The sequence below is a fragment of the Sinohyriopsis cumingii genome, chromosome 9 (genome assembly GCF_028554795.1).
Source record: "Sinohyriopsis cumingii isolate HCF-2022 chromosome 9, ASM2855479v2, whole genome shotgun sequence".
Classification (NCBI taxonomy): Eukaryota; Metazoa; Mollusca; class Bivalvia; order Unionida; family Unionidae; genus Sinohyriopsis; species Sinohyriopsis cumingii.
In genome coordinates this window covers 74,697,385-74,713,869 of record NC_142969.1, presented here as the reverse complement: position 1 = coordinate 74,713,869, position 16,485 = coordinate 74,697,385, and the positions used below count along the sequence as shown (strand labels likewise).

At 34.4% G+C, this 16,485-nt stretch overlaps 1 protein-coding gene across 1 annotated transcript in view; it reads left to right on the top strand.

Annotated features, from left to right (window-relative positions):
- LOC149792039 (uncharacterized) overlaps positions 1-15,610 on the top strand; it is a 67,824-nt gene extending 52,214 nt beyond the window's left edge. Inside the window, exon 2 of the mRNA XM_089970533.1 lies at positions 11,953-15,610. Within this exon, the coding sequence (XP_089826659.1) occupies positions 11,953-13,083 (1,131 nt within the window). The 3' untranslated portion in view covers positions 13,084-15,610. The remainder of the gene's footprint in view (positions 1-11,952) is intronic.
- The last annotated feature ends 875 nt before the right edge of the window (positions 15,611-16,485 follow it).

Sequence of the window (16,485 nt, the reverse complement as noted above, 5' to 3'; positions counted from 1 at the left end):
ATAGGAGATGCTCATTTACACCTGACAGAAATTTAATACAGAAAACCGAACTAGTTAGGAAATAAAAACGTGACACAAAATTATTGAACACAGGGAATAGCTTTGATCAGTCTCTGAAAATAAATCAGATATTGTCAGGAAAAGTAAATAAATTTAGATATAAGCAATTTAGAAAGAAAGAGCAGTGTCAGTGGAGTAAAAGAACTGATAAATAAAGTGGAAATAAAACATGGATGGAGTGAAGTGTTTCTTGTTAGTTAAGTATATTCAAGTAGTAGAGAGAGAGACTAAGTATTGTTAGGAATGTAGAAAATATAAATTAATTGTACACTGAAACATATCTTGTTAGAGACAATGGTTCCTTAAGAGGCAGTCACAACATTTAGATGAGGTAATGCGATTTTATATGAATGTATTTAAAACGTAAAACGTTGTTTTGTCGATCTTTATACTTATACATTCGAGGACAGAATGGTTTACAGAAACTTTCCTTAAATTGCCTATATCACATGTAGAATCTGCATATGTTCTACGGAAATCCCTAAAGAATGCCTAAAAGATTCCGCGGTTATGATTGAGACGAAAGATGTCGGAGAGTTTCTTGTACGGGACACGAGCCTTTGTTATGAACTTGATGAATGTATCCACACAGTAGGAAGGAGTTATGGTACGCATACCAAAGATATTAAAGCAAAGCAATACTTATCGAATTGGAGATCAATTTCAGTTCTAAAGTTGTCTTCAATTTACAAAACGATAAATCAAAAGAGACATTTCGGACAAGGACTGCCATGTATGGGCATTTGAACATACTTTGAAAAATGTGTTGAAAACTACGTGAATTAGAAGAAAATGATTTGATTACTCCCAACGTAATAGATTTGTTATTGCTGAGGGCCTATCGCGGCATCTGGTAATGAAGTTATTATAAGTCTTTGGCATGACTCGGTCTCAGTTCGAACACGCGACCGCCAACATTCGACGCGGACGCTCTCTCCACTAGGCCCCCTGAGCGGTCCGCAGTATATTTTGAATATAAGACTTCGAACAATGAGACTTCCCTAAGACAGAAATGACTCCAAACATCATATGCATGAAATCGCAATTTCTAGGAGAAAATGCTGTCTGTCTGTGTGTGTCTTTATCACTCGATATATGTATATAAAGAATAAAAATAAAGACTAGAACAAATATGGCGAATAACAGTGCACTGTATCCAGCAAGATAGCACGTGCTTCAGGGATTGATTAAGATAAATGCATTAAACTTACAACGAACAGTACAAAACTAATCTCTAACTAGCATGAGCACTTTCGACTCTTAATGAGTCTTTTTCAAAGGCTAATACAACATATAGACAAGACAAACAAATGATACACAAAAGCCGTTGTGTTTGCAAAACTTCACGTGGATGTTTCTACAAGAAGAAATTCGTTAAATATATTAACTTTCAACTGGTTTATTTAAACTTGTTGCTGATGCTGGAAAATATTTATATTGACCTAGAAATTGATGAGCCTTATATATATATATGTCTAAAATAGATATTACTTAAATAGTTTGTTCTTCCCTAAATCTGAAGTTGGCAATGTCATGCCATCCAATCATAAGTTTAATTGACATTCTTACTTTTAAGCAAGCCTACTGCTTGCACCAAATGTGATAGACTGACTGGGAATAGTGCAGGTACGCCAGCTCTACGCTTCCCTGGTTGTATGGGGCTTTTAAAGATAGCTGTAGAAAGTAAGCTTTATCAGTGGTAATACTGATTTTTGTTGCCGCGGACATAATAATATCGAAGCCATTTTTCACTGCCTTTAATATTGCGTGATTGTTTCAGAGTCACAAATTCGCCAGTGCGCGAGTCTTGTGCCTGTTATTGCCTAGATATAATGCCAAATCAAAAGACTCTCTGCTGCGAAGTCTTTGATAAAAGTCTCATAAGATGTCGAGGATTTTCCGAGGTTTCCAACCATGTCATAGGGTAGGTATAATTACTATAATTCTTTAATAAATGAACCATTTTTCAAGTAAATACAACGCACAATCAGTAGTCTAAACTTTCCAGAGAAAATCAAATCGACCTATAATATAAAGTTATTTTATGTATCCTATATCGATGTCTGCTAAATAAGATAGTATTTATGTGGATCGACTACTGAAAAACATCGTTCCGTCATTGGAAACATCTTTTTATATAAAGGTTTTCGAACATGTTTATGAAATAGGCTCTAACATCTGAAAGTGAGTTGACCATAAACATGTTATACTCGAAATATCAAGGATGTAAACAGTGGTCATCTTCAATTACTACTACTAAGATCTTGGTTGTTATCATGTTATCATAGCTGAACACTCGTCACTCTAGAGCGCGTCTCCAATTATAACAATGTAAACAATATTTTAAAGCTGCGAAGAAACAAACACAAAATAATATTCATTAAAATATTTAAGCAATATCGTAGACATTTGAAGTGTATGCTTATTTTTGGTTACAATGTCACATCATGTCCTTTACGACACCCAAACCTTTATGACGATTTATCCTTTGTTTATCCTACGAGTACTCAAGTCTTAACAAACTGACAGGGATTGGTTCGCATACACCACAGACACTTTCAGAGAGTCTACGATGACAAAGAAGACACGGAATGCAACATTTCACAGCTTGTCACCAGTAATGAATTACTTACACCAATAACCTCCAATTTATTTCAGGATATTTAAGAAAAGACAAAATTGAATAAATTATTGTGCTTTTGTTTTTGCGTTTGATGACACCTTGTCAGCTATATTTGACGTAAATGGGGTTATTATGACATTATAACAACAGCTCAAAATATTCTCTAATAGCGTCCGTGTTCTTGTTTTCTCTTTTCTTTAAGCCTACTTAACTCAGACTGGAATATGGACCACGTCTCCTTTCGAAAGTCAAAGTTATTGGATTTGCATTTGGAAGAGACGGTGATATACCTGTTGATATCATCTTTTGTTTAAGCGTTGATACCACCCAAATATGACATCACAATGCGAATGACGTTATAAATGTGTTAAGAAATAGTACTATATTGTTAGGCGTATAACCGTTTACCCACGTGCACACTCGTTAGATCAATTCATAAAGCACATTTACTTGACAAGCACAATCAGTCAGAATGACCAAAATCTCAACCCCTAACTTCCCTCCATCCCAAAAAACAAACACACATGACCTTTTGATCTTATAAATTTCTTGAAGTGAACTTATAATCAACATCCTGGGCATTGTATTGGTTCCTTCGATTTTTAAATAAGGTTGAACTTGTAAACAAAGTCTTCAAGATTCCTTTCATTTCAATCCGTGGAACTATTTACTGTTGTGTTCAGTTAGACGATGTTTTTATTCATTTTTTTATCATAGCTAAAATGTGTTCATATATTCTGGTCTAAAATATTAATGTATTATTATTGTGATTATGGAATATATCCTTGTGATAGATACTAACTGATGGCATATCAGACCATTCAAGGCTATTGGTGTGTTTGTGTGATTAGGATTTTTGACGTAGCTTCAAAAATGTTTCAGTCATATTGCTACGATGTCTGCATTGTGGCAGGTTATAGTGCTGTCTAGCATTGGGGCATCATGCCGCAGACACGTAGCATGATGTCCCACCCAGACACACTATCCTGACACCAGGCTGACCAGTCTTAACACTAACCTCTTAATGCTGAGCGCATATCGAGGAATCTGTAATTACCATTCTTGTAAGTTTTTGGTATGACTCGGCCGGGGTTCGAATCTACGACCTATCGCTACCGAGGCGGACGCTCTAACACTAGGCCACCGGAGTGGTCAAGGCTATTGGTACATCAACAAGTTCAATATTGGAATTCGTTTCGAACAACAATGGAATTCATTCGGAAGACTCAAAAGTTTAGACTTGTTATATAATTATTAGGTTGACTTGTGATTTAGTTCACAGACCTTTAAGTTACTCTCTTTCATTATATAACACAGAGGATGAAATTATTTTGCTGTTGAATTGTAGTAAACTTGTTAGTTTTCTTTTCTCGTGTAATTTGTTTAAGATCATATAGTCGTACCAATTATTATTATTATTATTATTGCCGATTAGTTTGTTACTTAGCAACATTAGTTTGAACTTTTATATGTGCTCTTTTAAAAAAGACAACCAGACCCTTTTGTTTACGTCATGATAATTATTTAAGTATTTGCGTGATAATATTTTGCTAATAAAGAAAAACTATTTAAACGGGTTATATCAGCTATAACTGAAGGCCCATTTAGCAATTTTTCTCTTTGTTGAGTGAATAATTTCTGTGTTAAATCACGTTTGAGGATTTTGCAACTATTCAACTTGACATGAAGAATATGTTTATGGTCATGGTAAATATTGTTTAAATAGTCCATTCGATCGACCTATTTGGTACATCCTATACATAAATACCATTAAACCTATCAATAAAATAAGCATGCATAAGTGTATTTATATTTTAATTTCAGCAATCTGAACGCATATTCATTCATATTTACTTTTATACATGAAGCCATAAAGGTCTTGCAAAGCATGGTTTTACTTCTCCTTGACCAACTTTAACCGGAACACAAATCTTTGGAATTTTATTTGAACAGCTTGCTCTCAGATTCAGGGCAATTTACGCTTCTAACTCTGAGAGATTTTACATAGGTTTCACTGATTTACGTTTCACTGATTTACGTTTCGTTTAGCACATGGTATGCGTTTATGTCGTTATCCTCGAAACGTATATGCCGCAGCTCTTAATAGAATTTAAGGTTGTTTTGTTTTGGTCCTACTCCAGTTATCGAACAGACCTTATTTGGAAGGTGTATCTAATAATTGGTTTTTCATTTTATTTTCTTTAATATTTTATATTTACGCTGTTATAATTTAACTTTTTATAGGATCTATATATACATTGTTATCTTGGTCTGCCGCTAATCCCATTAGAAACATAATAAATCCAGTTACGGAATTTAAGTTGTTTGACAATGGGTCTAATGATCCAGGCTAGTAAATGAATGTCAAAGTACTAACATGTGAAAATTTACACAACATCTACAATAAATATCCACATGAGGTCAGCATATCCTATATTTATTTTACACACATGTAGCACAAATTTTTATCTTTCCTTCCTACTGGTGTATCTAACGTGTTGAATGGGCAACCATGAACTATGACCTTGTCCTGGAAAATTCAATCCACATAGTCTATAATATGACATATACCGGATCATGGAGCAGGAATATACGAAGCTTCGTCACGACATTACCATCATTTGGTTTGTTTTTTTTTTTTTTTTTTTTTGTTTTTTTTTGCTTTTTTTTTTTGAAGTTCCGGAACAATTATGGACTATGTTGATCTAAGACGTCCAACTTGATGAAAATCCTATACAAAATAAATTATTTTAAGAAGTTATGATTAAAAAGTAAGTTTAAGGTTGTTATATATACATGTGATGGGTACAAAGTACACTTTCAAGCTATGATTTTGCGGGGCTTTTTATTTAATTATCTGTAACAGCAGCTTTAAGTGACAGTCTGGACATGCACCCCAAATATTGACCTGTGACTTTCAAAACTGGACGTCAACAGACCAACTAGTATCAATAAATAAGTTTACGAATGTCATACAGACAATACGCTGGTGTCAGTAAACAATTCCAAGTAGAACAATGCAGAAAGATTGCGTGAAATTGTTAAACAAGTATGTATAAATACTGATTGCAAAGGGTTTTATTTGTCAAGACGGTCAAGAGAGAGAGAGAGAGATAGCACATGTAAATAAATGCATTACAATCATATATATATATATATATATATATATATATATATATATATATATATATATATATATATATATATATATGATTATAATGCATTCATTTCCATGATGTGAATATATATATATATATATATATATATATATATATATATATATATATATATATATATATATATATATATAGAGAGAGAGAGAGAGAGAGAGAGAGAGAGAGAGAGAGATTGTAATGCATCAAATTTCATGAACAATGCTGAATTTTCATAATGTCGAAAATCTATGGAAAAATGTGTCTTTAGAAGGACGGAAATATTGCAGACTTCAGTATGATTTTTATTCAGACTACAGATTATTGCACTTTTAAATGAATCGATTACGTATAGGGTATTATTTAAAGTTTACCAAGCATGCTAGAATTATAGGTTACTGCATTTGTATGGGAAAATATGAACGCGTTTTGGGATGGAATACTGCACGACAAATGCAGTAACCTTTTTATTGTATGCTCATTTTTTATTCTACCTAAGGTTTAATTATATAAACAAAATACACTACAAGAAACAAAGTAAATGAATGTATGCCGCATTCCAAACTAAATACACAAGCGCATATTCATCATTACACAAATCAACATTATTACTGCGCACATAACTCCGCCCAGATAAACTTGAACTTAGTCGCGCGCTCGACATAACTTTCGAAAGAAAATGGCGTGTCTAGTTAAAATTGAAATTTGGAGCCATAATGTGAATGAATGGGCATAGCAACAACTTTCCCATCTGATCTGGAATAATAGATTTTGGTATTTTTCTCGATTCTAGGAAATTTCGTGATTATGGAATGGATTTGCACGTGACGATTCCACATGAAATACATGAGATTGAAGAAGCTAGGGACATCTGCAAATGTGTTTCTGTTTCTGTCATTGAATGTTTGAAATCATAATGTGGGAAAAATATGAAGTCTTTCAATTGCAATTATCAAAAAGACGCTACGGAATTTAATGCTTATTTCATTTTGAGTGCAGTAAGGAGGGTGCAACTGCACTTATCAAAATTACAGCACAATTTCGAAATGTGTAATCCAGATTGAAAACCTATGACATGGCTCATGTAATTCGGATTTGCAGAATTAAGAAAGTACATTATTAGGAAATTCAGGATGTAAAACTGTAAGTATATTTTATTTTGCCATTCTTATCACCAGCTAAAGAAGAGAGTATATGGCTTGTCACTTGTATGTTATTTGTAAGGACCTTATCTCGCGTCTGTTATATAATGTTGCTAGCCTAAATCCGTAACATTGTATCAGCGCGGAATGTGCCAAAGCAGCTGGTATGTGGCAGTACACGAAACATCTGTTTTAGTTCATTCAGAAACAAATTTAAACAACCACAACGCAAAGAACCTCTTGCGCGAGTGTACATGATTTGTGTACAAATCAAAAGTGCTGGCGTCTTCGTCCATTTTTTGTTTACAATAGGAAGTAGTTCCTTTATGCACGTGAATTCTATATGTGTATTGTCGCGCGGATTCAATATCGGGTAATACTGCACGATTCTGACAATGTAAAGTTAACGGGGCAAAAAAATGAGCATATAATAAAATGCACTATTCAATGGCAATCATTTGAAGATAGGAGGACACCGTACGACTCTATGATAAGAAATATGAGGTCGAATATATATGGAACGAGGCGTGAATTAAAGCGTTTAATTGGAAATAAAAAGGGGTGTTACACATGTGCTATTTACTGAAAAGAAAATACTACTGGAGTTAAAACAGAAAGACAGATATTTTCACTGGGTGCCTAGATCAAAGCAGCTTGCACATAATAAAGCATAAACATTTTTTTTACTTTACTTTATTAGATCATAACGATGTTCAGCAAGGGAAAAGAATGAGACAAATATCGACACAATTTATGTTTCGTAGAGTTCCCTTAAAACGATTTAACGAGATTGTTAAGAAGTTTTATCCATTTTTCGAGTCTACTTTCTTACAAGATTTATATATGCCACGGTCAAAAGGTTAGGAAGAAAACAAACATTATATTATAAGCTAGTCGCAGTCAAATATATATTTTAATGAAAACCACACATCTATCCTTATTTCCATGTCATTACGACCTGGAGGCCATTGACTCTCTTCTCATACTAGTTTGCTTATTGCATTTTTCCAATTCAAGATACATAATATTTAAATGTGTATTTTGCTAATGCAGATTGTTATCTATACCAATATAGGGTGTTGTGCATGCCTGTAGATTGGAATGAGATTCAAATAGGAGCTTGCCTATTTTAAAATAAAGCTCAATCAAGAATCTGTTTACAGGTTAAGAATAATTTCTTAACGGACGATTAAGTCAGTTTACTTCCGTTGCGACGCGAGGCTGTATTGCGCAATATGTCATGTGAGAGGTATTGCTACATAGATCAAGTCGGAATTTACTACGGAGTGAGGCCAAAGAGTGTACAAAAAGACAAAGAAGTGGACATTTGATTTAATGTTTGCTCTAAAAATAATTTAGAGTAATCTTTTCTTTGGCTTATGCGTTGGAATTACAAAGTACTGATTGGTGTTGGTCTAAAATATTATTCTGGGATTATTGTGAATTCATTCATTTTGGCGATGTCATTACGAAACGCAATTGCAATTGACACTTTCAGAACCGGTTTAAAGGCGCCTTTTTAATTTGCCATTCCACGCTGAAGCCAAGACCATAGTTACTTAACTCAGATAAAGTTAGTAATTATTTATACAGAGTACAAGAAACTGCTCATTGATTAGCAAACGTTGAATTAAAATCAGAGAAATATATTATTCATGATTTTCGTAGGAACTATGGTAGGACTCAGACGCTGACGGGCCCAAATATTATGGTCAAACCTGGAGAAGATGACATACTGTGCATATATTTACCGTTATAATGTTTCGTATTTATATATTTATAGGAGAGTATAGTTGTGTTGTTTTTATCTATTTGCTCCAACGTGTATTGCTCCAGGGGTTACTTTAAGTTGCAAGATAGTAGTCGTAGTGGGGATCGTGTGATGCATTATATTCTAAATATTATATCCAATAAGAAAGAGTTTTGTCACATTCATGGCATGAAGACATGTATTTGATATGTAAGACTCTTAGTAAAAGCTATGCAAATTTGTTCGAACCCCCGCAATTAACATTAAAATGGAAATGCGAATTTCTAAATAATTGATTCTTGAGAATGTACATCCCTTGGGCGCATCTGTTGCAAAACGTAAGTGGTTTTCTTAAGATATATTTCCCGCATCCAAATATAAAACTGCATGTACATAATTTTCGCCATAACATTTTCATACACGCTTTGAAAAAATGGAATCCTCATTCATTTGTATTTTGGCCTGCTGTAGTTTGAAGTATCTGCCCGGTTGTTGAGGACTGTGAATGTTTTCATTCGATGCTTTCATAGCCAAACATTTATAACATGCCAACAAAAGTCCAGGCTTGTTCCTCATTGATTTTCCTTATCGTTCCTCTCTAGTCCGGCTTTAATTGACACATCGAACAAGTCCTCATACAAAATAGTCAGAAGCTATCTGGTTCAATTGGTTTGTAGAGGCGGATTAAACATCCAATCCTTGCCTGAACAAATAATTATTTTGCAATCTAGCTGACATAGGTAACGACTCCTCGTTACACAAAGCTAGTATACCTAGCGTATATGTGCCTGAACAAATACGTATGGTCCCATCATTTAAAAAAACCGAACCCCTCAAACTTCTGATTAACAGCATTGCAACTTGGAGCGATCGCATTAAAATTAAGTTTCAGTAGGCCACAAACGATGCAACCACGTTATATATTTAATGCGCATGATATGTGCATTTGTAAGTGAGCCAGCCTGTATAAATATTAGGACAGAATTTTTTAGTACAGGTAATAAGATTGAAATTTTCTCTAAATTGTATTAAACGTAAGTTGATAAATTATATTGAAAGTAAATTTCTATTAAAATATATTAAGATTGGATCCATTTATTCGTTATTACAATTATATACTACTTAATACAGATTGCTTTCTTATGAACAAGTACAAACCGTCTTATACATACATTTCCCTTGTATCCTAAAGTCAGCACACAAAAAACTACATGTAAAGTACCGCATTGCGGAAACCTAAAAATTCCTAAGGTATAAGTTACACGCGCTGTCGTGGTATAGTTGTCTGGCTAATGACGTACATAGACCCAGACGATAATCTGTAAGAGACTACGAAGCCTCACTTTGAGATTCTGGCCAACGCAAAGAGCTAGGCGCGTACCATATTTGGCTTTGTCTTAAGAAACTGATATATAAGCCCCAGCCACGGGCTGACACTAGCTTTGCTAGCCAGAAAACTCAAGTGGCTTTTGTCTTTGCAGGTAAGATAACCACCTAGGTACAAATTTTCATAGTATACGACTTTTTAGTGTTATAAGAATTTTTAGTGTTAAGATGTTAATCTAACATCAGTACGTTTAAACATTAGATCATTTTAATATCTCTTTACTATAATTTAACATAATGTATTAGAAAGTTTAACTGTTTGAAGAACTCATATTTACTTATAATTATATTATTGATTATAGTAAAAGCAACTTTCTCATGCCAAGCTTCCCCAACATGTAGCTGTATTTTCAACATCATCAAGTGACACCTCGTTCAAGAGGATTGAACTTCCTTTCTTCTTTCTTCTCTCTCTCTCTCTCTCTCTCTCTCTCTCTCTCTCTCTCTCTCGGATTTTGGAAACAGATTGACTTAGAGTTTACGAAACAAATCTTCACATAAAAGCTGGTGAAGAAAATTCTTCGTAAAATAAATATGATGATTTCTATCGCGTTTGTGAGAAAGCTACATTTATCAGCATTGCATGTTCAAAAAAGGGACAAAAACAGTTATTTATATGCATAAGGTAATTAGAATTAATGAATATAGAATAGTAACGTATGTGCAATAAATTAGTATGCTCAATCTTATATGCTCAAGAAGAAATTAAATAGTTTAGGATGAAAAACTATCTAACTTATACACGTTCCTGCATTTCTTCTAAGGACATCAAGGGTAAATGTGGCTGCTTCTGAGGCAGGTACAAACATTAATTCGTTCTAACAAAGACTTGGATAACCCTCAAATTTATACATATCTGAAAATAAATAATGTTTTTTTTAATTTTTGTTGTGGTGAGGGCTATTCATGAGGTAGCGATTCTGATCAAGGTTCTATATTCCCAGAAAAACTTCACGCCCCACCCCCAGATTTGTGGTCATGGTGTCTGCAGATTAAATTCAGACACGGGGGAAGTTTGAAAGTGTAAGCATCTTTCACGACGCGAATGAAAACCTGAATTCCCATCCAAACATTGTAATACAAATATTAAGCAAATATGGTATGACTGGATTGGTCTGCAGCCTTGCTGACCAGTACCAGATGTTTAACCTGACACATCCAGCATTTTACGCTATAAATGTAATCCAGCATTTTACGTTATATATGAATATAGTGTATTATTTGCATTGCTTTCACCGTTATTAAGAGAAATACAATATAATTTCTCCCCTCTCGAACCATTAAAGTTAATATAAAATTGGTTTCGGATTTTAAAATTTAGAATCGTGCGACCCCAATAAAAATGCATGTTTTCAGGCTAAGATTGTCAAGACAAGATAAGATTTTACGCTTTTAAATTAATTCACTTCATGTGAAATGGCACATAAAAATGTAATTTTGAAAAGGATTACACACTTTTCAGGCAGAAGCGTTATCAGAAAACATATTATTTAAAGTGTTTATCATCAGTGCCACCAACAACACCATATAATTGAGGTCCAAGATAATAATGACAAATGATAAAGAAATGTTTGATAATTTTGATTTCCTTGAGCTTTGCTGGGAACAATATTTATGAAACGTTTGCTCTGCTCATACCGGTACTAAAAGGCATGAGCATTCAGCATCCTTGACATCCCTTTCCCACCTGCAATGATGTTCCTCTTAAAGTGCTTGTTTTGGAGATTTTTCAGTTTATTACATTATTCTAAACTGCACTCGATAATCTGTTGAATATTGGATATATTAATGTGGACATAACAGATGGTAGTTTCAGGTATATTTTGTATTTATTTTCAGATAAAATCCCCAGGCAGATATCTGCAGCGGAAGAGAGAATGGATCCTCATATTTGTTATTACGTGGGTATGTTTGTTAATATTATTATCTGTATACAAGAAAGAAGGACACAATTATATGGAGAAGAGCGATAATATTTTGGAGGGAGAACAGAAACTATTCGGACAATTTATTGGCACAATTAACGAAAGAAATGTGGATAATGATAACAAGATCAACCATCCAACGTTTCCACTTTTGACATTATTTGCGTCATGGATAGATAGAAAAGAAAAATACATAGTTCAAAACAGGACCATTGAAAACTGGATATCTTTCAGGCCGCATGTGCAACCAGTAATTTTTACAAACGACACCAAACTGGGACGACAGTGCAGTCAGAGGGGATGGAATGCACTCACTTTGAAACAAACGGCCCTTGAAGGTGTTCCTGTTCTCAAATATATGTATATTGATACGATACGTCACTACAATTCAACATTCTATGGCTACTCAAATTCCGATATTCTCTTCAATGATGGACTTATTAAGACTCTTGTCACAGTAAGGGAATTTATAAAAGTTAATCATGGGCCAGTTATCATCACTGGTCGTAGAACCAATGTCGACTACAAGCTACCATGTAATGCATCCAACTGGAAGAACATCACCATTTTGTCCCAAACAGGTGACCTAGTCGATCACTTTTCTGCTGATTACTTCATCACAACGAAAGATTTCCCGTGGCAAGAAATGGAGGAAATATTAATTGGTCGTATGCGAACAGACAATTGGATAATTCAGTTTTCGCTGCTCAAAAATATCACTGTAATAGACTCAACGCTGACCATACTGGCATTACATCAAACTACAGAAGCAGGAAATGCCGAAAGCGAGTCGAAACCAGATAAATTGTACAATGAAAAGCTTGTGCGCAAAGTTAGAAATATAACGATAAATGTAAATCAGGGACAAACAGATTGTGCAGGGTATATTACAATATTCACAAGGTCGAAGCTAGTTCGATTGATTAGACACACGCCGCAAAGTATATGCAACGCTGTCGCATCGCCTGTATCTGAATACATATCTTTCCACACTGTCTGCATGAACTGCATACTCTGCTATCTCTTATTAATTGTATATAATTAACCTGTATGCACACTAACATATTGCTTTTGTGACAAATGTCAAAATATATATTCCACCACCCGTTGATTTGCTTAACTGAGATAACTTTCCTTGGTACACTAAATATAGAGCGACAGTATGTACGACTTATTTCAGTTAGTAAATAAAAATAGTTCAGGTTAATTGAATGATAACTGTTTCGTGTAGTATTGGTATACGATAGCCATGCTATACTAGTATTACACTAAACGATAGAACATATTTAACCCCATAATTTTGTAATATTTAATTATTTAAAATAAACAAGTGTAATTCATCACCTGCCTGGATTAAGTTAATCTGGCTTATAATTTGTTTGTTATTTTTACGAAGCCGTGTTTGAGGTTACGCATCTAACAATCATTTAAAAGAATTTACAACATATATCGTCTCCCTCTTTTATTTTTTACTGAGATCGCTTTCACGATAGATGTGAACTGGTCTAGCGATTGTAAATGAAGGAGGTTACAACCCGACGTCAATACTTCAAAATCATCTGATGTGATTACATTAGCTGATTAGGTAAACATTTTGGAAATATGTTAAATACAATCTATGTCACTAAATACAAATTATGAGTGCAGAGCCAAATCGTTTGTTACTTTTGCCAAGTTTGTTTATAAACGTGAGTACAATTCATATCATTTAACTTGTGAAGGAAATTATCAACAACCGTACGGTCTCACATATAACAACCGTACGGTCTCACATATAACAACCGTACGGTCTCACATATAACAACCATTTTACTTCATATATGAATTCATGCACTCTAAAGACGATCAAATAAATCAAAAACGTCTAACAGCGAATGGGTAAACCATCTTTTATTTTGAAGGGAGGAATCAATATCAATTTATTTTACGAAGGAATTTCATAATGACAAGGATATTAACATGAAATAGAGCAGCGTGGCATCGTTCTTACATACATACATACATACATACATACATGTAGGAAATAACTCACGTTCGCAAAAGTTACTAGCAGAAGTTCGCCGAACAATATGCTATAGCCAGAAACAGTGTGAAAGGATAATACGTGTATGTGTGTCTGAGTGTGTTTGAATATGAATGTACGTATATATAGTCACGTAGAATTACCACACATGAGACTTATTCAACAATCATTATTTACGTTCCTAGTTATTCACACCACCGTACGCATATTCATGTGAAAGGGAGTAAATTATATTTGATAGGTAAGATTACTAACACTCTTTCTTACTAATAGAACACGTTTTTGTGTCATCAAACACTCATCAAACTTTCGCCCTTGCAAACAAAGCAGATTATGGTACAGAATGTATGTAATTATTTCTTACACACGCCTGTAGAAAAATCGAATCCCAGATAATGTTATGAAAATCTTTATATGAAGTAGTCTGATATGACCACTGAAGCCAAGTCACTATCAACACGTGCATAAATTACAAGAAAGACAACTTCACTGCCAGAGGAATCTGACGAGAAAACGGTTCAAGACAGTTGTTAGAGACTATAGAAGATCTGCGATTTTTGCTTACTTTTTCAAAGTAAGAACCCGATTTAGGGCCCCAAATATCTATCAGAAAAATGATTATACTCAATAATTGCCAAAATATTTTGTATTTTATGTGCGTGTGTCTCTTTCCAAGATTAGGCATTTCTGGGCTAAAACAGAACTCACATAACCCAACTTCTACCTTGTTCGAAAGTAGATGTGTATATTTGTGTATATGTGTAAATATTCTTGCTCTTTTTTTCCGTACGCTTCCTTATGGGTTATATATATGTAGGCGTGATTGTGAAACTTAAGTCCCTCTTCTTAAGTTCTCTAGCTGCTTTATATTCCCTTTCACACTGCATGCTATTTAATTGCTTTTTTCGATAAAGGTGGCTTGTGGCTTGGGGCTCAGTTGTATGAACCTGGTTGTTATAATAATAATAATCTCGTACAGTATTTTTTAGTAATGATTTAATATGTAACGAAGCAAATTCATATGCGCGCATGCGTAACTTATATCATAGCAATCGTACTTAACGGTGAATCGTGTAGTCTATAGTCATTGTTTATAGATTATTTTGGGGCTATGTGTGGCTGTGTGTAACCAGTTCCCTGCTGTCAACGGTAATGTACGCTCAGGGTTTGATAATGGCTTTCACCCAGTGAGGGGCGAAAACATTGAAGCATAGGGGCCAACAGGTCTGCTGGGAATAGTGAGACTATTGTGGGATCACTCGGCAGACTAGAAGTAGGGGTCCATGGTAGCTCCTGGGCGATTCGACGAGAACTTTGTGACCCGAAATGCGACATGATGGTCAACTGAACATTACTGAAGGAAATAAATAATTCACTAATAGTAATGTTGAAGTTACATTTTTGTATTAGTTTCAATCTGAAACGATTTATTTCCTTATTTCTGTTTAGCTCTATGTGCGTAATTCTCGTCAATCCATTGTTGGACTTTTGTGCACTAATATGGTGTCGCGTTCTTTCATCGTTCAATAACAAAAGAAACGACTCAGTATCTTGTTTTCAGTGTCTCGCTAAATCTTATCCCAATTTGGTCACATCCTGATGCAATATGTTATCTACACCTTTACAACTGCGTTGTGCCACAATCAGATATGTGACCTGTTTCTAGGACACGTCACATTAACTGGCACGACCGACCATGCGAAACTGCTTGAACCAGTTTCTAAGGATGAAATTATATTTAAGCACTCAGCATCCCAATGAGGTGATCTGAGATTTTGTTTGAAAATCCAAAAATAAGGAGGAGATTTTTCAGAATACATATTCGAAATTTACTTTTTAAAGTTATTGACCCGCTCACTCTGTTTTCCGGCTGCATATATACAAAACTTCCATCTTTATAACCTGCTCCAGATAAACACACCATTGTACTGTCCCAACGCCCATTCTCGTCTGCATCGGATACCTTCCCCAGTTCTTATCACGATCCATTTTCGTGGCGAAATATAACATTCGGCATACAAATATCGCAGGAACCATGGGAGAAAAAAAAAATACATCATTCACTGGACAATCACATGTGCCGTTCACGTGTGTATAAATGTGATTTAAACAGGTGAACAAATTATGAAAGCAAGTATGCAAGTGGGTTACAAATATTATTGATGTCTAACATATACTGTAAAAGTATGTCTTTTATATGAATACCAGTTTGTATGTGAATGTAATGCATGAGAACTGGCTGTTAGATCCTATTTACCGAAGTATATTTATGTAAAGATTTCAGAGAATATAATTTCACCTATCGTGACAGATAGAAGTAAATGTACTTTGAACTCGATATGTAAATGTACATTGAATTCAATATATAGATGCTTATTAAACCAGCATAAAGTTTGGAAGTTACCACGAAAATAACTACTAAAA